At 36.1% G+C, this 27,956-nt stretch overlaps 1 protein-coding gene across 1 annotated transcript in view; it reads left to right on the top strand.

Annotated features, from left to right (window-relative positions):
• LOC149152070 (uncharacterized) overlaps positions 1 to 27,956 on the top strand; it is a 136,906-nt gene that overhangs the window by 82,254 nt on the left and 26,696 nt on the right. Inside the window, exons 5-6 of the mRNA XM_089443364.1 lie at positions 5,715 to 5,799; positions 7,109 to 7,402. Coding sequence (XP_089299490.1) covers positions 5,715 to 5,799; positions 7,109 to 7,402 — 379 coding nt within the window. The remainder of the gene's footprint in view (positions 1 to 5,714; positions 5,800 to 7,108; positions 7,403 to 27,956) is intronic.

Genomic DNA, 27,956 nt, shown 5'->3' with positions numbered 1-27,956 from the left:
TTGTTCAAGAAATGAATAGCAAAATACTACAAACAATCAAACAGATACGATCCCCAGCGGAGTCGCCCGTTTGTTGTAGGGAAAAGTATCCGATTCGGATGACCCTATCCCACTCTAAGGGTGATAGTACCTCAGCAACAACTGTAAACAAAACTACTTAAGGTTTACTTCTTTATGAAAGCAAGAGAGAAGGAAGAAATGCACTAACCGTTGCCTTGCGCTTAATGTCGAATCCAAACTCTTCTCTCTGCTGCTTGCTCCCAGCTCCTTGCTCTTTTGCTGGCCCAGCTACAATGAGATCCTGCAAAATAACAAAGAAGGAAACTACAAGAAGCATGCAATCATAACTGATTCAAGGATTAGCATAAATCAAATATACAATTATCACAATACATCATTGAAACAAGTGCATATAGAAGAACCTCAATAGCTTTTATTAATGGAAGAAGTAAAGTTCTGAGAGTGTTACAACCATTGAAGGCCCCAATCCAGCAACACCTCCCAGCAGAAAGAATTTCTCCTCTTCACCTCCTTCAAGCAATCACCCAATAGTTCTATAGTGAAACCAACAGCATATCATTACTTTGCACAAAATTCCAGCCCTCAGAGCTCATAGGAGAGAGCTCAATATATAGATGAATTGAGAAAGGATGAGTCAGCTTGCAACTGATGTGTAGCTGCCTTGTGTCCTCTCTCTCTTCAGTTGATCTTCAGTTCTTGAGTCCACTTGGAGAACCTTGCTTCCACTTGGAGAAACAGAGCCTCTGACTCATCACAAGGCGAAATCCCTGATCCAAGTGTTATTTTTGGAAGATTCCAGAGCAATGACTCAGTGTGCCACTTGTCCCATCTCGCTCAGCGCAGGTGGCCTTTGTTCTACCTGCTTTGCAACGCAGGTACACCATGGAGGAGTTGAGTTTCAGCGCAGAAACCTAGTGGAGCACCTGCTTTGATTTCAGGATTGCTTGTTTTTGAGTGTTTTCAGGTGGAGAACTGATCTGAGAGCTGTTGGTTTGCTGACCTTGTTCCTCTAGGGGTAGGAACATCATGTTTAGGGACTTTGGATCCCTTGGATTATTGACAATTCATGCCTGATGCTGCAAGGCACAAAATTGTCTATAACATAGCCAACTAGCCCTAGTTCACTGTACTGTAGAGGATTGAGTTAGTGAGATGAGGTTGACCACCATATCCCTAAGCCTATCATCTTGCATCAGAAATATGGGAAAAATGGGTAAACAAAAGAGTTGTTCACAATGGAGTTGTGAACAACTAATCGAAGACCCTAAGTGTTGCATACCTTGAAGAAAAAAGGAGGTAGCTAGAGGGAAAAAACTTTTTAGTCGAGTTCAGTAACATAAAGGAGTTGAGTTCATTGATAAAGGAAGATTGAGGAGTTGCAAAATGGGAGGCAAGATGACTTGATAGATGTGTTCAGGACACATGGAATGAAAGGGTTGTGCGTGGCCACCATCAACGAGTAGGTCACGTGTTGTCTTGTTCAATTTAGATTGGTTATTAAAGGACTAACAACAAGCCTTAGTTGTATTCTTTGTATTAGTGTGATTGTAAAGGGACATGATCCTTGGTATGTGAGCTCTAGCCTATTCTATTATAGTTTGTAATATAACAAAGAAGAGTTTGAAAAACTTAAAAAATGTCATGTGCATTAGTTTATTCCCTGATGTGTGTAGATTTGATTTTGTAAAGTAGATATGTTATGGCACTTGAGTGTGTTTGCATCAAATATTCTAAGACCAAACCCAGATTCTCATGTGTTATGGAAATTCAACATATGCCTTGTTCACCTAAGAACTACCTGTAACTCATCTTAAGCTACTCATGTTCAATCTCAACTCATCCCACTTAACAAGTTATGAAGACAAGGCTCATAACATCCAACCGTGGCCATAAAACAACTAAGTAACATAGTTTACATCTTAACATGCCATAACACCTGACATGCCTTACAATGCCTTAGCACTATGTGGAATGTGTTAGCATCCCCTACATTCCTTGGCATGCTTTGACACTCCTTAACACACCCTAGCACTTCTTAACATGCCTTGGTAGTTTAGCATATCTTGGAACTACCTAGCATACAACCTTGTAACTCCCTCCTTAACACAACTAGAACCCATTAACACTCTCTGTCAAAGACTCTTAATCATTCATTTCCATGAATTTTGATCTAGTGCTTCCTTGTGTTTCCCTGACACTCACTAGTACACACTGGCATACCCTAGCACTTGGCACATCTTGGCATGTCGCCCTAGCACTCTAGCATTCCTTGGCACTACCTAGCATACCTTGTCACTCTCTCCTTACCACACTTAGAGCTTGTTGACAATCCTAGTCACAAACTCTTATTCAATATTCATTTCCATGCATTTTGACCTAGTTCTCCCTTGTGTTTCCCTAGTACCCATTACCGCTCCTTGACATGTGTTGGTACACCCTAGCACCTAGGACATATTGGAATGTCACCTTGGCTTCTAGCATTCCTTAACATTGCCTAACATGCCTTGTCACTCCCTCCTTAACACACCTAGAACTCACTGACACTTCTAATCACAAACTCTTATTTTTTCATTTCCATGAATTTTGACGTAGTGCTCCCTTGTGTTTCCTTGGCACTCCTAGATAACACTTCCTTGCACGTTTTGGCACATCTTGGTCGCATGCCACCCTCGCACTCTAACATTCCTTAGCACTGCCAAGCATTCCTTGTCACTCCTCCTTAGCACACTTGGAACTCACTGACACTCCCTGTCACACACTCTTATTCATTCATTTCCATGCATTATGACCTAGCGCTCCATTGTGCTTCCCTAACACTCCTTGGCACACATTGGCCCACCCTCGCACTTGGCACATCTTGACATGCTTTCCTAGCACTCTATCATGCCTTGGAACTACCTAACATACCTTGTCCACCCCTCCTTAGCACACCCAAAACTTGCTAACACTCCCTATAACACACTTTTATTCATTCATTTCCATGCAATTGAAACTAGTCCTCCCTTGTGTTTCCCTCGCATTCCCTAGCATGCGTTGGTGCCACACCCTAACACCTAGCACATCTTGGCATGCCTTAGCACTTGGCATGTATTGGAATGCCTAACATGCCTTGGAACTTTCTAGCATGTGTTATCACTTCCTAGCATTCCTTGCACACCTTGGCACTCCCTAGTTTCCATGCCCTCATAGATAGCCTTACTTTTTTTGCGACTTGGGAACCCAACCAAGTCATTGAAAAAATAGTGTTGTCCCTAGACAAAAGTATCCTTTTGTCTAAAACTATTTTTCCATCCCCTTATCACAATTGTAGGCTTACCTATTGCAAGTCCTAGGATTCTGTAGTGTGCAAAAGCTTAGTTGTGTGGGTTTGGGGCTCAAGGCCTAGTTGCTCCATTTAATTGAAGTAAAATGAGAGGAAATGAGGCACTAGGTCCTTCCACACGTTGGCACATCTTGGTCGCGTGCCACCCTAGCACTCTAACATTCCTTAGCACTGCGAAGCATGCCTTTTAACTCCTCATTAACACACTTAGAACTCGTTGATGCTCCTTATCACACACTCTTATTAATTCATTTCCATGCATTATGTCCTTGTTCTCCCTTTTGTGTCTGTATCACTCCTTAACACTCCTTGGAACACATTGACACACCCTGGCACTTGACACATCTCAATATTCTTTCCTAGAATCTATCATGCCTTGACACTACCTAGCATACCTTGTCAATCCCTTCTTAGCACACCCAGAACTTCCTAACACTCCCTAACATACACTCGTATTCATTCATTTCCATGCAATTGAAACTAGTCCTCCCTTGTGTTTTCCTTTCACTACCTAGCATACCTCATCAATGCCTCCTTAGTACACCCAAAACTTGCTAACACTCCCTATCACACACTCTTATTCATTCATTTCCATGCAATTGAAACTAGTCCTCCCTTGTATTTCCTTGGAACTCTCTAGCATGCGTTGGTGCCACACCCTAACACCTAACACCTCTTGGCATGCCTTAGCACTTGGCATGTATTGGAATGCCTAACATGCCTTGGAAATTTCTAGCATGTGTTATTACTTAAGCATCAAAATAGTTGAGTGAAACTGTTAGAAAATTATATATTATGGAACAATAGAACACATAAAATATAGCAGAAATACAAATATAGAAAACGCATAAAACAAGAGAGACACAGATATATGTGGTTCACCCATTTTGGGCTATGTCCACCCCGAACAGCCAGTCCTTCCTTTCTATTATCCAGCAAAATGAAGAGACACAACCTACAGCAGATCCGCTGTAATATCCTCTGTTGTCTCTCACAGTCTCACCTCTCTATTTCTCACTCAGAGAATACACTTCTACTACATAGCCTCAAATACAATACCCTCATACAAAGAGAGGGGTTGCCTTGTAGGGAAAAAAACCCTAAACTAAACATAAGTTCTACCGTCAGATCATCCACCTAATGAACGACCCAGATTGACTAGAAATTAATATACTTTTACAAGGCAATTTTACATCTATTTTTAGCTTTGGGGGTGCTGCCGCTGAGCCCTCGCCGGGGGACCACTGGCCCCAGAACCCCCTAACCGGGGGGGATCGCCCCCCCCCCCCCCAAACCCTCGCCGGGGGGACAAGTGCCCCCCTCACCCCCCCGCGTGGAGGGGTGTACAAACTTCCTGGGGTATACATCTGGCTGAAACAAAGACCTCTGAACAATCATGCTCCACACACAACAAAAACATTGTCATGACAAAGGACTTCACAAGAACAGAACTAGTGTGCTCGAGATTGTTCAAAATTATATGAGTTCTGAAACACAAATTGAATACATATGTTAGCACTCAGGTTTGCAAATTAGTGTGTATGTCGAACGATTGTCGAAGTTAGCAGTATCAGCATACAGGTATGTAAATTATTGTTGCATTATATACAAGCCAACTACCAGAAATTAAGCTTTATTTGCACAGTTGACTTCCCTGGATAAGGGATTGAGCCATACCATAGAGAACATATAAGTGTGTGTCCAGAAGTTTGAAATAGCCCATCGACTAAACCATATCGAACCAAAGAAAAAAAAATAAACCAAAAACAATCATTAACACTTTGGCCAATCCACTTTAGAATTGCATTGAAATTTCAGAGCAAGTGAATATCTATGTCAACAAGGCTACAGAGATTGAATACTTGATAGAGTTTCTTCACGTGTAGTGTAGTACTTCAGGGGGGGCCAACAACTCTATCTCTAGGATGATTACTTGGCCGCAGAGACTTTTCATAATTACGTTTACTGCTACTTGAGCTTGGCCTCAGCTTGGCTCTGATACCATGTTAAATTTAGGATCATGTGTTCTTTGCTGAAGACAGAAGCTTCACTATCTCATTAGCTGGGAGATCCATATAACTTCTTTATAGAAGATAACCTTTGAAAGGATGACAATCAAGCTTTCTAGAGTTCGTATTTGTCTTGTTCAAAACTTCGCTTGTGAAAAAGACTATAACGATGTCATCAATTTATAGGTATTGTAACATATCACCATTGCTACTAAGCAGTACCAATTTCATGCTTAATGTTGGACCATAAATAGTGGTGAGATTGAGGTGACATACATAGAACAATACCACGTACATATGACTATGAGGGAACCAAGAAAGATCACTGCTCAGGATTCTATTTTCTTTTACTTTTATGATAGCTTCAGGTCTTGCAAAGTTCCAGGAGGACTACTTCTTCTTGCGAGATGACTTCAACAAAATTCCTATTCTGCTACTTGATGCTGGGTAAAGGCGATTCAGGGAGACTAGTTATCCTCAAACTTAGATGGGATTGTCTTTGCAAAAATCAAATTCTTCCACTGCTTGTCACTATTGAGGTCTATTTCTAGGATCATAATGAACCTCCTGTAAATCGACATCTCCATAGGTTGACTCACCTGATATAAGTAGTTTGAAGTGTGAATATATATATATGTGTGTTGATCAGGTCACTGTAGGAAGTGCAAGATTCATACTATCAACACATATTCCTATCACTACATTAGTCTCCATATATCTTACTACCCTCATCTAGGAAAGTCATTGAAATTAGAATTTATGAGGTCAAAATAGATTATTGTCCATAATTTAAGTCACTGTTATGAGTTTTGTTGAGTGTTATTGTCCATATGACATATACATCACTAATACCTTATTCACTGTGTAATTGCTAATATAGCATGACCAAGAATTGTCAATAACAGAGTCTAGAGTGCATGTTTGGAGGATACATACAAGCCTTAGATAAGCCATACCTTAAAAAAATATGATCTTTAAAGAATCACATTTGGGTTTGAACAGACTTCTTGAGAAGGTGCATGTAGAGGTGATATGTAGTCATAGTGAGTTACTGCCACACCATTATAGATCCATTTTGATGAGACATAGACCATAGAAGAATGAATATGTTGAAGATATCGTGGACAGAGGTATAAAGAGGCATTGCTAATATAGAGATGCCAAATATCGCGATGCCTGTAGCTTGATTTAGAGGAAATAAAATATTGCTTGAAGTGAACCCATAATTTCCAAGGTTAAGTGTGAATGCCAATTCCTATTGCGATGCCTGTAGCTTGATTTAGAGGAAATAAAATATTGCTTGAAGTGAACCCATAATTTCCAAGGTTAAGTGTGAATGCCAATTCCTCTCTCAAGGTCATTACCACAATTCAAGAATGCCTTTTTAATGTTCACCTTCAATCAAATTCTTACATACTTTTCCCCGAATACCACACATTCGGGGAGCTATCCATTCACTTTTATAGGCAAATCTGTGCAAAATCAATTTCAGTAGAGAGTCTTGACAAGTTAGAAAATGATATTGTTGAGACATTGTGTTTTCTTGAAAAGTAATTTACTCCTTCATTCTTTGATATAATGTTGCATTTGAATGTACGTTTGGTATGCGAGATTCAATATTGTTGCTCGGTTGCATATAAATGGATGTACCCCTTTGAGAGGTATTTGAATCTTTACTTTTTATCAAGAACAACAACAAGATGATTTTTTTTGAAAGCTTTTGACATTACTTAATTCTCTTTTGTTCATTTTGTAGGAACATAAAAGTATATAAGAGTTATGTTAAAAACAAAAATAGGCCTGAAGGATGCATTGTTGAAAGCTATACTATGGAGGAATCAATAAAGTTTTGTGGAGGATACTTGAAAGGTATGGAAGCTATTGGATCCACACATGGTCGAAATAAAGTGTGGGATGAGGAAGTTGAAGAAGTTATCCCTGATGGAAATCCATTATCTGCTCCAATTCCTTCAGAACTGGATGACATTAGTTGGGAACAAGCCCATAGGTGGGTTCTATTTCACACAAACGAAGTTGATCCACGGATAGAGTAAGTAACATATTTGGTTGGTAATTTTTTGTTTGTTTGTTTATGGTTTAACAAAACATAGATCCATGGATATATTAACATGTTTTACCTTTAAAAATATTTTATTCATATTTTATCAAAACACATTAACCACCATATCTATTGCCCATAATTGTTGAATTAGGATGGACAGAATGAAGATTTCCAACTCAATTACCCAAACGAAAAAATATGAAGCTCTATTGCAGAAACTCCACCCCCATAATTTTAATAGTTGGTTAAAACAATAGGTACCGATATTATGTATATTATAAGTGTACTTAAAAATAAGTATATGCGAATATTGTCATGTAGGAAATTAAATAGTTTTTCATAGGTTGAATGTATGAATTCTAACTACATTTAAAAATATAAAACTATACAAGTGGAAGGAGATGGAAAGGTGTTTGATACACTTAAATGGCTAGTGTGTGGCCCCAGGAAATTCATGAATAAGTACAAGGGATTCCTAATCAATGGTTATAGATTCCATACAAAAATCATAGAGAATGAGAGAACCACCCAAAATAGTGGAGTGTATGGAAGATCAAACAATGATGAGGTCAAGTTCCAAATATGCAAACCCTGTACTTCAAAACACAACATTTTATGGAGTGGATATATAAGTATCATTTTCCAACTGAGATACATGCATCCACATGTAACTCATGGATGTATCATTTGTTTGATGACACCTTTCCTTGGTCTACCTAAGTTACCATCCATCAAAGGTGGTGAAATCTATGGAAGTTTCCCATGCATATATGTATGTAAAAGAAGGACACAGATAAGGTGGGTGCTCTCCTTGTGCTTTGATCCCATTGACACAAGCATTTATGTCACACAAGGCCTACCCTCCTTTGTTGGAAGACTATTGTTGAAGGAGAAACATAGAAACTTGGTGGAGAAGCAAAGCTCCTTGTCATCGGAGGGTCGTATTTTGATCACATGAAGGACAATCAATGCTTGTGGGAGTATTTGGAATTAGGATGCATTGTTAGAGGTATCATTTGTATTAGAGTGCAATGGATTTTTTTTTAGATAAGTGATTTATGCAATAGTGTAGGAATGGCATAAACACAACCAAATCACTGAATTGTGAAAAATCTAAAATGTTATGTAATACACACCCTTTATAAACAAAAAAATAAATAATTATTATCCTCAACATAAATATAATATTATTCTAATTATATTTTAATTAAATCCTTAAATTTATCTACACATATTACTAATTACACCAGACACATTTTTTTTTGTAGCTAGGTGGAGCCTAGGTCAGGGCCAACATGTTTATTGGTTGGAAGAAGACCGATCTACCCACAATAGGATGCTTATCACCAATATTTTGTGAGGCTTTGGTCAAGCTTGGATGCCCCTTGGGAAGTTTAATTCCCCAAAGTGATTTCCACTCCTCAACCCCTCCCCATGAGGTTTGACCCTGTGACGGGGATTAAACCCCACATAAACTAATTGGTCTATGCCTTATGGATACACTACACATTTTAAAATAAAATAAATTATCATCTATGACTAAGCATATAGAAGAAATTATTCCTCCAAAAAAATTCTAGTGAGATAAGATTAGTTAAATAGCTAGTTAATAAGAGTTGTTATATATGTAATAAGTTCCTTTGTTTACGGTAGGGTTTACTATAGTTGTTACATTATAACTGTGATGAGAAAATTCTGCTCTGTGATAAAGATTCTTTGTTAACTAAAGTTGTTACATGATAATGGTCTCTAATAAGTTTCTTTGTTTAAGATTGAACAACTAAATAGTTACATCTGTAATAAGTTCCTTTGTTTACGATAATGTTAACTAGAGTTGTTATTTGTGATAAGTGTCTTTGTTTATGATTGTGATGTTTTCTTTGATACTAGTGTTTGGATAGGTGACAAACAGAAACCACCAAGAAACCACATAATTTGGTTATATTATATACGATAAGATATGTGAGATATCTATCTTTTAGATATATTATGAAATTTAAAGTTAAAATTATTTCACTAAGATTTAAAATAGTCCACCTACCGAGGCCACTGATATGGGATAGGGTCTGTGAGATATCTATGAAATTTATAACTATATTTATCTATATATGAAATTTAATATAAATTTAAAAGACTAATAAAAATAAAAATTATTTACCACTTAACACAGAATTAGAAAGAATCTAGTTAGACTCCTCCCCTATTTACATTTCACAACCATTACCTAACCATGTGTTACCTCCATGCACAATGTCTAATGGTGGGAAACAAAACATTTGAAAATTTGAAAACCACCACCTGACCACCCATTACCTCTGTGCACAATAGTCTAAGGGCGGGAAACAAAGCGGTTTCATGTTTAAAACCTGACTTTTCTATCAGACCATTGATTTAGAGTCCATGAATAAAAAAAAAAAACAGGTTGTAGTCTACTCATTGAGTGTTGTGCAAGATGGCTTCTTACTCATTTCCTATCCTCACTGTAAAAAACATTTTTAGTAGTCTAACAGATTTTTGGGTTCGGCCCGTTACCCACAACTAGCTTCTGAAATCAAACCCTGATACCATCTCCCATATCTACTATTGCTTCACTCAATACATGACCCAAGCATAGGGCTTCTATGTATGTCTGCATCTACCTATTTGGACTTGTATTCACGAGAATGAGAGCGTGCTTTAGGAGTCAGGGTTTAATTTTTCTTATCTACATGCAGCAATAGACAAAATATTCTGCGATCTGGAGGTGTTGGAAAACTAGGAGAAAAATTTTAGGGCTTCTATGTATGTCTACATCTACCTATTTGGACTTTTATTCACGAGAATGAGAGCGTGCTTTAGGAGTCATGGTTTAATTTTTCTTATCTACATGTAGGAACAGACAAAATCCTCTGTGATCTAGAAGTGTTGGAAAACTAGGAGAAAAATCTTAGGGCTTCTTTGTATGTCTGCATCTACCTATTTGGACTTGTATTCACGAGAATGAGAGCGTGATTTAGGAGTCAGGGTTTAATTTTTCTTATCTACATGTAGGAACAGACAAAATCCTCTGTGATCTGGAAGTATTGGAAAACTAGGAGCAAAATGTTAGGGCTTCTATGTATGTCTGCATCTACCTATTTGGACTTGTATTCACGAGAATGAGAGCGTGCTTTAGGAGTCAGGGTTTAATTTTTCTTCTCTACGTGCAGGAATAAACAAAATCTTCTGCAATCTGGAAGTGTTGGAAAACTAGGAGAAAAATGTTAGGGCTTCTATGTATGTCTGCATCTACCTATTTGGACTTGTATTCACGAGAATGAGAGCGTGCTTTAGAAGTCAAGGTTTAATTTTTCTTATCTACATGCAGGAACAGACAAAATCTTCTGCGATCTGGAAGTGTTCGAAAACTAGGAGAAAAATGTTAGGGTTTCTATGTATGTCTGCATCAACCTATTTGGACTTGTATTCATGAGAATGAGAGCATGATTTATGATTCAGGGTTTAAGTTTTCTTCTCTACATGAAGGAATAAGCAAAATCCTCTACGATCTGGAAGTGTTGGAAAACTAGGAGAAAAATGTTAGGGCTTCTATGTATGTCTGCATCTACCTATTTGGACTTGTATTCATGAGAATGAGAGTGTTCTTTACGAGTCAGGGTTTAATTTTTCTTATCTACATGTAGGAACAGACAAAATTACTGATATTTTGTAATCTAGGAGTGTTGGAAAACTAGGAGCAAAATGTTAATTCTATTTCAAAAATGCAGAAGATAATTCCAATTTTTCAGGATTCCGGGATCCCCCTCCCTCTTTCAGTGGAATACCATGGGCATCTCAAGAATCGAACCTTGGACCTTCCTATTTCTGCACTAGCTCAGAGACACCAGATCTTCTTATTTTGAGATTTCAATGGAAAATTACTGCATACATTTTTCTTTCTGGCATGGAGCGAACCCCTGCACTGCTTCCAAGGATCCAAGCCCCTGTTTGAAGAGGGGAAGGAAGGGTTATGGAATTTGTCAATAAAAGAACGAATTCAGGGTCCAAGCACCAATTTGAAGAGGGGAAGGAAAAGTTCTGACACTTGTCAATTAGAATACATGTGGGGAGAACGGGGCTCTTTGCCCTCGAAAATGATGTAAAATGAAATAATACCGCTGGCCTGTGTTTATTCCTGGAAAATGAGAATACATGCAGGGGAGAACGGGGCTTTTGGCACTCAAAAATGGTGATGGTGGAAATGAAATAAAACAACCAGTATGTGCTTACTCCTGGAAGTTGTAAGGGTCATATCCCCAGATAAGTTTTATTAATAAAGCTTGAAGTTACGTTAGTCAACTTATGGATTTTTTTAATGAATGTGACAGAGGTTGTTTAGTTGTTTTGCTTCCATGAGCACGGTGCACTTTGATTCGTGGAATATAGGTCGCAAAACCCATGTCAAAGCATCTTTTTACTATGAATCAAATTAAAAAACTACTGACCCATTTTGTTCACAAAAATCGTTACCAGCGGTGGTTCCATTATCCACAAAATTTTAATATAATTCCCTTCTCATTGAGCCCCTATTTTCTTTGGAGTTTGAAAGATCTGCCCCACTAGCCATGAAGCTTTTTTTGTGTTTCTTCGATGACCTAAAGGCCATTTAAGTTGCATCCAGGATTCGTTTCAATGGATTTAACCAACCATCTTAAAGAACATTCATAGCCTCAGATGAACCCATTTTTCTTCAGCTGACCTTCGCTTCATAATATAAGGTAACTTTCTTACTAACAACAATCTAAGTGTATTGGAAACATACAAAATATCTACGGGTTCTCTACCAAAAGAGGCTCCTCACCAATAATCGCCATTGTTGGTCTCCTTTGATAAGAATGGAGAGATTCTATAGTACAGTTGGTGAACAAGATTGCTGTATAAGTATACGGGTTTATGTAGCCCATTAAAAAGTAGGTCAATCTGATCTTAATATAAGTTGCAACTCTCCAAAGCTTCAATGAGCACGTACAAGCACAAAGCAATTGATCTTGTCAGTTCCATGATTTCTCTTCGAAGGATATTTTCAGGCCCAATCACCAACGTGTACCATCAAGTTCTTCAACGTTCTCATCAATTTCTACCACTATAGGTGAGATGGACATCATATGTTGCGAGATCCTTGTGCTATATTTTATAATGGCTTTAATCCATTTTGACATTTTTTCTTTGTACTCGAGGAAAAAAATTAGTTGAGTTGGAACAAGAATTAGCTGAGATTTACGTAGAGAGACAATCAAAGCAGCCTCTAACTTAGGCATTAGAGCCTGAAATGAAGTAGTTGTAGCAAAATATTTTGGTCCTGAATAAACAACAATCTGATTTGTAGGCTGAAGTGTGGAATCTCTAAGAGAAGATTAGCGAGTATAATAATAAGGTATGATCTTGGAATTTATGGGCTCTTTTCTTTTTGGAATATTACTTGTGTAGAATTTGGAAAATCTAACTTGGATTCAATGTCAGGCTCATTTTATTTTTGAAACCTTTAAATTTATCATCTTTTGGTTAAATGTTGTCACCCAATACTTATGAGGTTTTGAGGTTTTGTATTGTTCCCTTGACTATTCTGTATCATTTTTTTTGCTAGACTTTCCATTGCTTGAAATACCTCTCACTTATACTAGGAAGCAATCAAGTAGATACTACTTCTTTCCTTGCAGTGCTTGGTGTTTGAAAAATGATATATGTTCACACAAGTTTAATACCTTAAGGAAAATGTAACATAAGTTGAATACCTTAAGGCAAATGTATTGCTATCTATTTAGAAATTTCTCGCAAATTTTCTTCAAAATATTGTATTTTCTTTACGCAAACATTGGAAGACCTTCGTTGGTATACCTGCACACAGTTACCACTACAATGACCCTAAAAAGAGTCAATGAAGCATTTTTAAAGTAACTGCTAATCTTAATGATTGTCCTTGGTTTTTGCTAACATCCCATCTTCATTCTTCTCAATTAAAACACTATGGACATCACATTTTATCAAACTTTAAGAGGTTTGGGCTTTGGATATATATATGAAATGATTGTCAATGCCATAAGTTTAACTACCTAACTTTTAAGCTACATATTTTCCTTCCTTATTACTCATGGCTTTTGTTAAACAATCACCTTGTACCCAACAATACATCGTTGAAGAGAGAAACTAACTAGATTTAGAGTAAAGGGGATCAACATCCATATTTGGAGTGCAACCATTTCTATGAATTCCCTCATTTCCAACTAGCTTACTATCATTTGTTCTAGTTCAATGAGTTTATTAAGGAAATCTAGTTCAGTGAATTTATTAATGCAAGAAGTCTATTTTATTTGCAACCACGATTCACAGTTTTGTACCTTGAACATACAACCTAGCATAAATTAGACTACATGCAAGTTTTTGCAAGTTTACATGTTGAATATCTACTTAAGATTCATAAGAGTGAATCTTATGAAATATTTCTCAATATAATCTACATTACCATCATGAATGGAGCACATAAAATATATTGGCAAAACAACTTGGTGAAGATGATTCAAGGACTTTGGACTTGGAAAACTAGATCAAGACTTTTCAGTTTCGTGATGCATTGACTGTTGAAAGGTCATTAATCCTACACTTTCCTCTCAAAATAGGCCCCAAAAACATTACATACATATTAGATTTATAAACAATTAACTAAACTAAATCCAAAACTCAAAGACTAAAATAAAAAGTTGGTTTCCGTAGAAATGGCAGACAACGTTCGAGCAATGTAACTACATATGAATTGTTTAGTCCCCAACAATTGTTGAATAAAATCATGAGAAAAATAATTAAGCATGGGTTGTTTCCCATGGACTTAGAGGGCATAATTCTGTGAGAAATCTCTAGGATTCATTACAGAGATTTTACAAGGGTAAAATCAAGAATGGCACACAAGTTCATTAAAAGAGGCACATTCTCTTGGATGTATTGAGTGTTGTTACTAAGAATAAATTGTGGGTCAAGTTGACCCTCTAAGAAAGGTGTATTGGTCAAGTTTTAGAGGGTGAATCTATGTGTGTTGTTTATTGAGTGTTAACAGGGTGTATACCTCCTATATGGGTCGAGTTGCTATGGCTGAAGGGCACTCTTAATTAATAATAGCTGGTTAGAGGGCCTTCATTAGCATAAAAAGGGGATCACTCTAAAGAAAAGATATGGTTGCACCAACTGGTATCATTAATATTTCATGAGGTAAGGGCGAAAATATTTTTTTTAGGGTCATCCAAGTTTGAAATATAGTGGAAATCAGCCCGTACTTCTCATTATTTGAAAATAGAAATAAGGTACCTATTATGAGAGGTACATACTTGTGTTTTAGAGATAGAAAGTGGTAGAGAATAGAGGAACACAACTTTAGTTTAAGTTTGGGTGTGATTTGGACCAATAAAAATCATCTAAAATAGCCATATTTCCATATACATAAAAACAAAAAGAGGATAACTTGTAATGCATTGGTTTATAACAAAGACTTGGCCATTATCTCTGTGCAAATTGTTGTTGTGTTGGTGTATTATTATTGGATTTTATTTATCTTATATTTGCAATGCCATACCAAAATATAAGTTGAAACCCACAATAAAAAAAGAGAGAAAATAGTCAAATTGTTTGATGAAATGCAAAAACCAAGAATTTTGTGAAAATAGTGAGAAATTTCCAAACCTTGGAGGGATAAGGGGTTGGTGCACTACAAAAATCTAAGTTCCTTAGGTATTTCACAGTGTTGAATCCATTTATGCATTGAAAAATGCATTTCAAACAATGAAAAATCACAATCTTGATCAAAATTCTATAGTCGAATTCCAACGAAAAAAGTCAAAATGTAGAACAATTAGACTTCACCATTATTAAGCCATCCACTAGTGTCCATACATCTGGTCTAGGCCACCAGAATGTCATGTCAAAAGGAATGGGTGAAGTGAAATCACTGGGTGACATTCGCAAAGTACTTACATCTCAAACTTGGCATATAAACTAAAGGAACTCTATTATGTGGTGCAGATTGCCACCAAATAAGTGTGTTTCTCAAAATAATTTATAAAATGGAAACATTGAGTTCTAGAAATTGTCGACACTTATGTATCATAAGAGATAGCGCTTTGTTACAAATTCTATGAAAGTATTAATACCAAGGGAGAGAAAATATTTCAAAGTGATAGGTTCAAATTGAGGGATGATATGGAAGGTCAGTTGCTGGTTGTCAAGGTCATGTGTTTATTGCAAACGACAAAGTAAAGGGATTGATTGCTATGTTTGTCTAGTGGATGCATTAGATCTTGGTGCTAGTTGAATGGTTGGTTTCCCCTTGCTTTGGCCTTTGTGAAGCCAACTCTATTGTTTCAGGTTCTTAAGATAGTTGAATTTCCCAACCATTTTTCTTATGTTCCCTAATGAATCTATATTAATGATGTGGTCTATGAATTTGAATGTTCTCTGCTAGCCTTCTTAATCTAGATATCAATAGGGGGTGTGGCATATAATAAGGGTAAGGCCTTTTTATAGATATTTCTTCGTTCATTTTTAGTGTAAGCCTTAGTGGTTGTTCTACTGAATTAACTCATAGATTTGGCATTTGACTATTAGGGTGGAGATCCTGGACCAATATTTTATATGATGGCCACAACATTGGAGAAGGTTTCAGTTGTGCCTGTTTCAGCAAAGGATATAATTGGAGGAATGTTGATTCTTGCTTAGATAATATCTTCTGTATCATATTCGTCATATGTACAGTGGGTCTAGGATAGTTTTCTAATGGTTTGGGTCTTGTGCTGATTAATAATTCTTTATGGAATAGTGTCCCTTATGCATGCTCTGTCCATTGTGAATATCTTTTTCTACTTTATTGATCCTATTAAGCTTGGAGTTGACTTTCTCATGTGCTTGGTTTTGCTTTGTTTTAGATATTGTCTTTGTTGAGCTTATTACTATCCATTTTTAAACTGCAAAATATGTATGTGATTGTGAAATGCACAAGCACCAATTACTTTGAAAATCTACTTGGTTCTGCTACAAAACAAGTCTAGTCTGATCCTTTGGGACAAACTTGGTTAAATGTGGTTAAAATTTCAAATATTTGGTGAGTTTGAGCAAATTACTGGCCCACTCTGACCAACTTTCACTATGTGTGATCATTATGATAGATTTTGGTAGACATTTATGTAATGAAAAGTAAATTTGAGTTTGTTATTTGTAGATTTTTTGGCTGAGCTTTTGAAGCTTATACCTAGTCTGAGTTATACTCTAGTTGTGCACTTTTGGCATTTTTTATGTGAATCTGGGTCATGTTCTTAATCTTTGGATTTTTTGAGTTGTTCCATAGTTCGAGTCACGAATTTGTTTTCAATTTACATGAGTGCAGATTGGCCATCATAAATTTTGTACATGGGCTTACCTATATTATGGGCTTGGATCTATCACCATTATGTTTCCTTTTCAGTACCTTCCTACTATTGTCAGCTCTTTATTAAACCATTTTCTATTGTTTTAATGTAGTTAGATAGTGTTGTGAATGTTGTTTTTCTGAGATCTATTCAGTTTCAACATCTTATAGTATCAGTTCATCTATTGCTGGATGATTTCTCTCTGAATTTTTTTTGGTGTTCGTTCAGTTGTGGTTGACCTAATCTATAGATATAGACCAGAATTGTGTAGTTTGTTTGCCAGCAATTAGGATGATCTACTATAATATTATGTTCTATGATGTATCAAATTAAGGGTGCTTGTTGAACCCATTGTCTAGTGAGGATGGATTTAGATGGCTAGCCTATAGTGACCATATTTGTAAAAGCTCTTGAGGGTATCTATTATAGAATTTTTATTCACTTTATGAGTGACCATTTTTGTAATTTCTAGTGAGAAATTTTCAAATTACTGGTTCTGCTTAGACAAAATCATGGGAATTCTTTTCTTAGCTTACATGTTAAAAATTTACTCTATGAAATTTTGCATGACAGGTTCTGTTTAGAGAAAAACACAGGGAGTATTTTTTGAGTTTACATGTTGAAAAGTTATAAACATGTTCTGATTTCAATGACATTCAATCGAGCCTCATAAAGTTCAATAAGTCCCCTTCTAGCTAGCTAGACAGTCTTATTTGAAGAAGATTGAATGGTCTTGTAATTTTTCACAATGCATCTTTCTTGGTAATATTATGAGAAAATTGATGAAAAGTTTAAAGTCATGTTAAAGAACCATTGGGAAAATCTTAGTGATCTCTACAATTTTTTTGGTTTAATCAATGCATGGAGTTCCACAAGCTCTTAGCTCTTTTTATGTTGATAATATCATGGCTATAGGAGTTGCTTAGGCAATTCCATTATGTAGTTACATTGTATGTACTGTTTTAGTCCCATTGATCTACTTTTGTGGTCTTTTGCTGGACATTAATAAAGTTATCTTATCTTAGATTCGATATTTTAAGTGTGAAATTAGAATATACATCATTCTGCCTTTTCAGGCTTCAAAAATAATTCTTTAAAATTGTCCTACAGCTAGCGGCTAGCCCTGATTCTATTCCATGACTATTTATAAATAGTCTACCTAGTCTATGTGAAGGCAACCTTCACAAAAAGAGACTTTTTTCTTTCTACATTCAACCAAAAGGCTACAACAATTACTACATTAGAAAAAGACACATGAAACAAATGCTAGGGGTTTCGAACCCTACATCAGAACAACAAGCTTTCAGAAGATGATAATTATATCCCTCCCCCAAACTCTTGTTCAGTAAGGGACCCTTCCTGCAGTAACAGAGATTTTTTTGATAACTGATCAACCATAGTATTAAACTCTTTAGAGATATGTGCAAAAGATAGACCATCAAATCTCCTCTTAACCTCCAGGAACTAATTTATGATAGGTCAAGTAACATATTATTTGTTGTGCACTTATTATTAGACCAATCGACCATCAGCTTCGAGTCTTAAAACACTTGTAACCTTTTAATACCATATATGCTCTTGTTTTCTAGAGTAGCCACATAGCATAAATTTCTGTTTGGTTGTTTGTGTCAGGTCCTACTGCTAACTTTAGTTTGGAATGGTGATGTCGATCCACAAATAGAGTGACACTAACCCACACAAATCTGGAACTCTTTGATAGACTCCATCAAAAAATAGCCTAGCCTGGCCATGGCTATATTTCTGTTTCATTTAGAATTCTCACTAGTTACTCTTTTGAAGAAGATTGATTTCAGCTGCAAGTATACCTAGTTTTATGGGAAACTTGTGTTGGTCTCAACTGTAGATCTTGGAAGATCATTATGTTTCTAAATAACTAAATACTCCAAATATGGCTTATTTTTTTCCCAAATAATGTTAATGTTTATTATATGACTTGCGTACTTGTGAAAAAGTTCAGTATTCCTGTCACTTTCAAAGAACAAGATGGTTCTCCTTTTTAGATTAGTTTCTTCTTCCTCTTTGGTAAGGTGGTTTGTTTTCCCTTCGAGCTCTTTGGGAGGATTGATTTCATCTTTCAAAAACACCCCTTATTTATTATTATTAGAGGTTTTAAATTCATTTTTAAACATCCTTTAAACATTTTTGAACAAAGCTTTGAGCTCAATCTGTAACTTCACCTTTTACCCTTTTCAAATTGTCTATGAACTACTTCATGTCTCTGTCCTCACTATTACTATCATAATGTCTTCAATTCTTGGTGACCATAGCCTTGGAATCCTTTTTATTTAGCTAGTAAGTGATTAAACTTAAAGGGGGCTGGAGGCTTCTTACTCTCTGATTCAATTTGAAGCAATATAGGGCGAGCTTCCCCAAACAGTTTATGATCTCACTCTTTGAATCTAACATCAACTGAGTAGAAACAAAGGATTTATCTAGCCTTTTTCAAATTCCACTTCTGCCTTTTTAGTTATTTCTCTAGGTAGGTGCTTATTTAATTGTTTTTACATCAATCAGCTTTTTAACTTCAAGGAAATGACTGAAAAATCATTTAGAAATGGGGTTTTACTTGCTGCAAGGGCCCCACTGATTGCCAACCGTACCCTTTCGCTCCTCTTTTTCTTAAACCATGACTTTTCTTTAGAGTTATTAGAGTTTCTTCCAATGGAGACTTGGTGGTGATCCTGTTCAAGTGATGACCCCCCTTCCAGACCCCAAAATCACCAACAACATTCTTTCTTTGATCTTGGATGGTAAGATGACTTGAACATCTCATCACCTTTATTTTGTGAGGCCTCTTTAACTGGCTAACCACCAAAACAAGACAAAGAATGAATCCCTACATCATCTGATGAAGATTCTAAATATTGGATTGCATGGTCTAAAGAATGGATAACTTGCATGAAGAGAATGCCACAATTTCCTAAAGCAAAAGATGGACCCAAATTCTAGTGGGTGGCATTAATGTCCCCTAAACCTTCCTTAATGTTACAAACAGTTTTGGAACACCCAGTAATGGAAGGGAAGGGGACCTACCTTGAAAAGTCACAGGAAAATCATGTTTTCCTTCAACCACTTTAGGACCACATACCTCAGACTAGCACTTATCACCTTCCAAAGCTGGAATTTGGAACAACATCTGAATCAATAGTCTTGAGATTTGCCTGCCCTTTTTCTTCTACCTTGTCCAGACTTCAAACTATCCTCCAAATTAGAATCTATAGACACCACCATTCATATTTTTCTCTCTCTCTACAATCTTCCCACAGAATTGTATGAGAGCCAACCCAATGAAATGGGACTTTTCACTGTTCAGAAGTCCAACTTCTAGTTTAAAATCCATTTTCCTTGGGAAATATCAGTATCTGCAGGAAATCTCAATATTTTCATGAAGATCAATTTTTTCCAGCATTTTAACCACTCTCCTATCTTTGAAATTGAAAATTTTCTCCAAGGAGATAAAATTGACCTATAGAATTACTGACCCTTACAAATTTCTGAATTCCTCCACAACTCTAAAGGGAGCTTGAATCTATTGCAAATATGTTTGTTCCTCCTTTGGGTCAAAACCTAGTTTCCACTTTTTAGGCACAGTCTAGAGGCCTGCCCACATCCAATCTTGCTTGAGAAGCAGGTTCTCATCCTCCTAGCTTTTCTCCATAAAACAAATCCAGCCCCAGACTAAAATATGTAATGCATATTGAGTTTTGTAGCTCAGAAGGTACTTCTAGTCTTGTGTCTTGACTAGAAAGAATTTGATTTGCCTTGTTATGACCTTGAAAAATGATGAACCATGCTTGTTATAATGGGTTCTCAGACATTTCTCAGAACAACCCCTGCAACTTTTTCCATCTACCATGCTAAGAAAATGCAACTAAGAAGAATTCAACTTAAAGAAAAATTCCAAACCTGAAGTCTACACAAGAATCTTCACACTACTTTTCCATGTATGCAAAGCCAAAATGAAAATCAAAAAAACCCTCCAAAGCTGCTCTCACAAAGGGAATCGAACAGTTCTTTGTTCCCATCAACTCAACACCTTTCACTCGACCAACAAATGAGTCACATATGGAGGTGAGAGGTATCTAAGAGTTCATCCCTACATGTTTATTTCTTATCATGTCTTTATTTTCTCGAATTATATTCCCCTTCTTATAGTTAGAGATTTACTTATAACAATTTAGTTCTTCATGTTTCAGTCTTTCATTTTACCACATGATATTTGATGGTGAAGGCACTATGATATAACATTGGTGTAAATATTTGAACAACAAATCTACAAAAACGTAAATGAAACCAGATGATATGAAAGGGAAAAAATTAAGAAAATAGGTGCCAAACTATGTACAGACTGTGTGGTTAAATTGTAACAATAATAATTGAATTACTCAATCCAAAACAAATTCCCTGTCTCCATGTGACTTCAAATGTATGTACAATAGTTTCACATCCTTAGAGTGTCACTTTGGAACAAACCAACTGAGCTACTTATAGTCAAATAAATTTCTATGGCACACGGTATTTTTATAAATAGATTTCACAGAGCGGGAATTGTCAATGTAACAAAGTGTCAAAAGAAGAATATCTCAAGTAAAAAATGAAGTAAAGATATCTGAAATCCGAAAGGATAAGTCACAAAATTTTTAAAGCTATTAATGTTAAGCAACATATTGATAGAGGTTGTTGAAGTTGTAGTCTTTATAGATGGATTAAAGGACATTATTAAAGGTATGTGAATGACTCAATGTTAGTTGTTCAAATCCGCATAATTCTTTTCTCAAACTATGCATCTAATTCCTGAGATCAAATGAATGTTAATCTACTCCTTGTCAAGTGTGAGGCTAAGTTTACTTGCAAAGGTTTATGTCCTTGTTTAATTGTTTACAAGTTGATGTGTATTTTTATGTAGAAATACTCCTTATCTGATGATTTCATCCTTCAGACAGATGATTATTATGGTTAGTATGCCTTCAGTAGAAATTTTTGTTTACTAGTTGGCCGATGATTTAATTCTTCAGACATAGATGATTATTATGCTTAATATGCCTTCAGTAGAAAGGTTTGTTTACTAGTTGGCTGATGATTTAATTCTTCAGACATAGATGATTATTATGCTTAATATGCCTTTAGTAGAAAGGTTTCTTGAACTTTCGAACTCTTGTGCCCTAAATTATTTTGAAATTGCTTACAAAGTTGTAGTTTGTACAAGTTGTTTCAAGACTTTATGGGCTTCTGATTAGTTGATTTTGGTCCTGCATAACATGTTTGGTCTTGTTTCTTGTAGATGCTGTGGAAAAATTGCACAGTCAAAGGAAAATGGATGCTTTACGGTTTGTCTTTTCATTTGGACTTGTAGAAAAATTTCCACTTGTGCCTTTGTTGAAGGCATATCTCAAGCATCAAAGAAAAGCATCAGAAGAAATATCAAAAAAGGAAGAGATCATGTTGGGTCACTGGTATGTTTATTCTTATTGGTGTCATTCATGCTCCCTTGTTAGTATAAACTATCAAAATATTAACTTGTCATTAGGCATATTCTCTGAACACTTCCATGTCTTACTGAAAAATTCTACAACCTCAAAAGAAATTCATTCATTGAACAATGTAATAAAGTGCATTGAAGTGCTTCACATCTATAAACTTTACCAGAGTTGTTATTGAGTCATTGGATGTGGTTATCATTTCAAAGCACACACGTACAAGAAGATGAGAAATAATATGCATGACTAATTTCAAGTTATCTTCCTGCGAATAGGATGTTCCCTTCCATAAACCTGACGACACACTCTGCTTCTTTCTAGTGAACAAATTTGGGACATTTCATGAATTGTGAGACAATTCCAACTCCATGGCTATCAGTTTCTTATTTAAAGTTATACCCACTAGATTAGAACCCGCACAAGGAGAATTCCATTCTCATTTCAATAGAACCTGCATTTGACTTATACCATACTATTTGATATTTTATGAATTTCTTCGCATCCTTGGCCTGTGACATAAAGACGCAACAGGCTACCTTGCATTTCTATACTAACACTCCTAAACAATAATAAAGTATGCCCAAATCTGTCATTTCAAATGATCTATGTAGCTCACCTTTTGGTTTTTCAATTATTGAAGTTGTTACCTATATTGATGAGATCATCTACAGCCAAGGCCACAGTGACAATATATGTCAGAGTTTTATCCGTGTTGCACTAAAGGTGTTTTTTGTTCAGCAACACTACAATACATTGCAGTTTCCATTCAATGGAGAAGTGTACCCAGTATTAGCCTTGGTCTCTATGCAAATGGGTTGAATTCACAAAAGACTTTATCTATTGCTTTGAAGGTGTTTCTCCTTCAATAATACTTCATCTCAACATATCATTTCAATCTCCACCTTCAGCAGATGCATACAACCTTGGGGTACATGCTACAGATTCTAGTTTTGTTGTGAGGGTATAGCAACAATTAAAGAAGCGCATCGATTTTAGGAATCTTATGGTTGTTGTATGCAAGCATGCTTGTCTAGTGTTTCCCAAACTTATATAGAGCCATATTTAGTATAATTTTATAGTTTGATTTAGATGCTCACTTTTCTTAATTTAGGTGTTTTTCTTAGTACTATTTTATGCACAGATTTATCTTTAAGAAAAGTGCAAAATAGAGAAGGGTTCTATATTTTGAGCATAGGACACTCTTCCAAGTAGGAGGTACTCTATTCTAGGGAGATTTTGTCATGCATGTTAGGTGCTTTACCCTAGACAAAGTTCCAAGTCCCTGCCTCCTTGACAAAGTCCCTTCCAGACAAGACAACGGTGGACAAAGTTCCAAGTCCCTAAATTTTCCAAAAACCCACCTGAGCCTATCTATCTAGCCTAAAATCCTTTACATTCCAGTTGTCTCTTGGCTATGATTTCATAGAGAGAGCCCTCTTTGGTTTGGTAGGGCTAGCTACCAAAATAAAAGCTTGGTTTGTGGTTACCTCCATCAATCTCCTCATAATCTTGGGACATTGTGGAGGATAACAGAGGGCATGAAAACTAGGGAGTGCCAAGGTGTTTTAGTGAATGTAAGGTTCCCAAGTCATGGAAAAATGTATTTCTAGTTGTGAGGTCATGACTGCTGAGGTGTATTAGGGAATGCTAGGGCATGCTAACATGTGCCATATAGTATGAAGACATGTCAAACAAGCTAAGATGTACCAAGTGCTAAGACATGTCAAGATGTACAAGGGTTCCAAGTCCCTGCCTCCTCTTCTTCCATATGCTATCCCCTTATGACATTTCCTTTACAATATTTGTGGCATTTGCTAGTTATAGGTCATTTATAGGTTATAAATGTCTTTAGAGTTTCACTTCTAATTGAGTATTCAACTAAACATATCGATTCTATTCTACATAACTATTTTTCCATCCACCCATTTTTCATAAATTCAATAACCATTAGGTAGGGACTTGCATCTTTTATGTTGCTTTTCTTTTTAAGTAAAATATTGTCAAGGCTTTAATTTATTGAAAGTTGTATAATTTACAATTTATGAGGTTTCAAGGTCTAATTTTTAAAATTATAATTCTTTAAACATTTCTAGCTCAATGGAAGAGCACTTGATTTACAAGCAGGAGGTTTGTGGTTCAATTCCATTGTGCCTTGACATCCATATGGAATGGCGACAATCAATTTTTGGTGATGGAGTCTCTTTTGACCATCACCAATGAGCTTTGGTGACATTTTTCGACCCTCACCAAAAATATGAAATGTTGACAGTCAACGAACGCCACCATATATACGCATCAATAGTGATGACCCTCAAAGTTCTGTAGCCATAAATAAATCATTGTTGTTGATATGAAATGGTGATGGTCACTGTTTGTCATTATAGTCATTATTCGTGACAGACCTTGAATGTCACCACAACACCTATACTTTTGGCAATGCAGCTTTTGGTGATAGTCAACAAACGTCACCATATATATGCACCAATAGTGACGACCATTAAATATCCATCACAATAAATCATTATTGTTCATATGAAATGGTGACGGTCATTATTCGTCATTATAATCAATATTCATGATGAACCTTGAATGTCACCATAACACCTATATTTTTGGTGATGCCACCTTTGGTGACGTTCAGTTTTTGGTGACCGAGGCTATGGTCCATCACCATTGCTCATATGGAATGGTGACGGTCTCTATCCATCATTATAAATCATTATTGGTGACAAACTTTGAATGTCACTACAATACCTATACTTTTGGCGATGCCACCTTTGGTGACGTTCAGTTTTTGGTGACGGAGGATATGGTCTGACACCATTTCTCATATGAAATGGTGAAAATCGCTATCCGTCATTATAAATCATTATTGGTGATGGACTTTGTATGTCACTACAAAACCTATACTTTTTGTGACACCACCTTTTATGACGTTTAGTTTTTGGTGATGAAAGCTCTTTTGACCGTCACCAATGAGCATATGGTGACATTTTTCGCCTCTCACCAATGTCCTTTTTTTCTTGTAGTGTGGGAGGTCCAACCAAGGTTTACTAATATGCATAATCCTAGCTTTAGAGATTAAGAAGCAAACTTAGGACCTAATGTCATAGGGGATGGAGGGCTTAGTGGTCCGTCAACGAGAGAAATTGATAGGGTAACCCCCAATAATGGTGATAAGGGGATTAGGGACCCCATTATCACAACCCATAAGAACTTAAGACATAACTACTAATTCCATATCCCCTTAAACCCAATCCATAATCCCTTAACCATTACACTCATAACTCATAACTAATTAAACCTGTGAGCCATTAAACCTTAATCTATTGACCCCTAACCTAGAATCCATGAACCCCCTAAGCCCTAACCCCTTATCCTCTAAACATGTGACCCGTAACCTCGAACTGATAACCACCAAACACTTTAAACCCTAACCCCTTAACCCCTAACACTTAAATCCCCGAAATATTAATCCCTTAACCCCCAAATCCCTTGACCCCCAAGCGCTTCACCCTTATCTCTTAACTCCCGAAGCCCTTAACCACTAAGCATCCAAGGCTAAAAAAAACACCTCAAACAAAAAAATTACCTCCTAGTAGAATCATTCACCTCTAACTAAGCATATTGGCACCATTTGACTTTTAGGGAACTAGGTATTAGTATTAAGGGTATATGTTTGTGGTTAATGCCCTTATTACCATGTATACCAAATGAAAAACAACTGGATAATTTGCAAATCATTGATACGAATCACTGACAATATCTACACTTCATGTTCAGATGGAACTTATAGTCCTCTCTGACATAAAGAGTTGGCAATGAATAGATCACTCATGAAGACAAGGCCTCTCTAGCACTAATGCATAAGGAGCAAACCCTCGATAGAAATATTTCACTTGCTTAAGAAAGTCAATTGTAATACTGTACATTATAAGAAAAAATAAAATGATACTATCCACATCAATGCTTGAAATAGATGCATTATCCATGAGTGGAAAGATGAGGGGTGAATGTGGGTACTATTAAAGTTACATCATGTTTAAATTCCTTTTACATCATGAAGTTGTTCTCCAATAGGGTTGATGCATCATCGCAAGGCAGCATGGCACATTTTTGTGTGGGAGCACTTAAAGTTGTGCCACAATTTAGGTGATATACACCTCCAATGTAAATGTCATCATCCTATGTTTGTGTTAGGTTGTTTGAGAGGTTATTTATGGACAATAAACTCAATGCCGTTTGACTTCATCTTTTCATGGAACCAACTCTAATATGGATTTGTACGAGGAACACTTCATGTAAATAAGGGACACTTATTTTTTAACCTACACATGCACAAGAATACTGGATGCTACCCTTCAGATCCCCTTGGTGGGTTCAAAGTGGGTTTACAATGGTGTCAGGTTAGAACTAATCATCATGATCTTCCTCTTCTTAATAACATTTGCTATATTTTCCATATACATGAGATAGAGTTAGAGGATCACCTCGGTTGTGGATTCCCCATTTATTATGGGATTAAAGGGATTTTATATTTTCTTTATCAAGATTTGGAAGGGTCGTTGTCAACATTTATTTAAATACATATTTAGGTGTTTTTATGAGGGAGGTCCTTCGATTTATTTATTTCATAATTGTGAGCAGAGTTGTCTGGGTGGAGAAAAAGAAACAAGAGAGAGTGTTTAAACTCATAAAAATAATTTTCATTTCTAACTTTATGCCTGTTGCACTCTTTCCATATATTTGGATGTTGTGAATATATTCTTGGACCATTATAATGTTTTATAGTATTGTACTTTCCTTTACAAAACCCGATTTTCTCTTCTGGGATAATTTTTCTTGAGTGAACTTGCAAGTGGTTTCTAATGATTTTTAACAATACCTTATATGAAATATGGCCCAATGACACTGAATGGCACGTATAAAAACCAACGAGATCCATTTATTTTGGTATTAGTGCAAGAAAGGATGTGTTTATCACCTCATTTGTAGATGCCTCATTTATTATTAGATTCAAGGTATGTTCTATTGCCTTTATCAGTATTTTGATGAGTCATTGTCTATATTATTTCAATACATATCTAGCTCTTTTTATGAGGGAGGTATTTGGATTTACTTATCATAAAATAGAGAGAAGAGTTGCATGGATGGAGAAAAAGAAATAATAAAGAGTGTTCAAAGTTATAAAAATAATTTTCATTTTTAACTTTATGACCATTCCACTCTTTCCATATATTTGGCTAATATGAATGTATTCTTGGACCAGTACAATGTTTTATAAGATTAAACTTCTCTTTACAAACCCCTAATTTATCTTATTGGATAATTTTTCTTGAGTGAACCTTTAAGTGGTTGCTAATAATTTTTGTCAATACCTTATATGAAGTATTGCACAATGACACTGAATAACACCTGTAAAAACCAACGAGATTCAATTATTTTGGGATTAGTGCAAGCAATGATGTGTTTAGGGGATGAAAATGAAGAATGTATATAATCACGATTGGTTGATGTTATCTATAGAAGTGTCCCATGACACCATTCGAGCTTCGATGCTTATATAGTTCTATTGTCCCTACTATGACACCCTCCAAAACTATTATTATATATAAATTTTGGAGCCTACCTTCTAGCATGTGA

Source organism: Pinus tabuliformis, chromosome 9, assembly GCF_031772625.1.
Source record: "Pinus tabuliformis cultivar Carrire ecotype Pingquan chromosome 9, CPIR1, whole genome shotgun sequence".
In the NCBI taxonomy this organism is placed as follows: Eukaryota; Viridiplantae; Streptophyta; class Pinopsida; order Pinales; family Pinaceae; genus Pinus; species Pinus tabuliformis.
The sequence above is the reverse complement of the archived record's forward strand: the minus strand, read 5'-3'. Positions and strand labels throughout refer to the sequence as shown.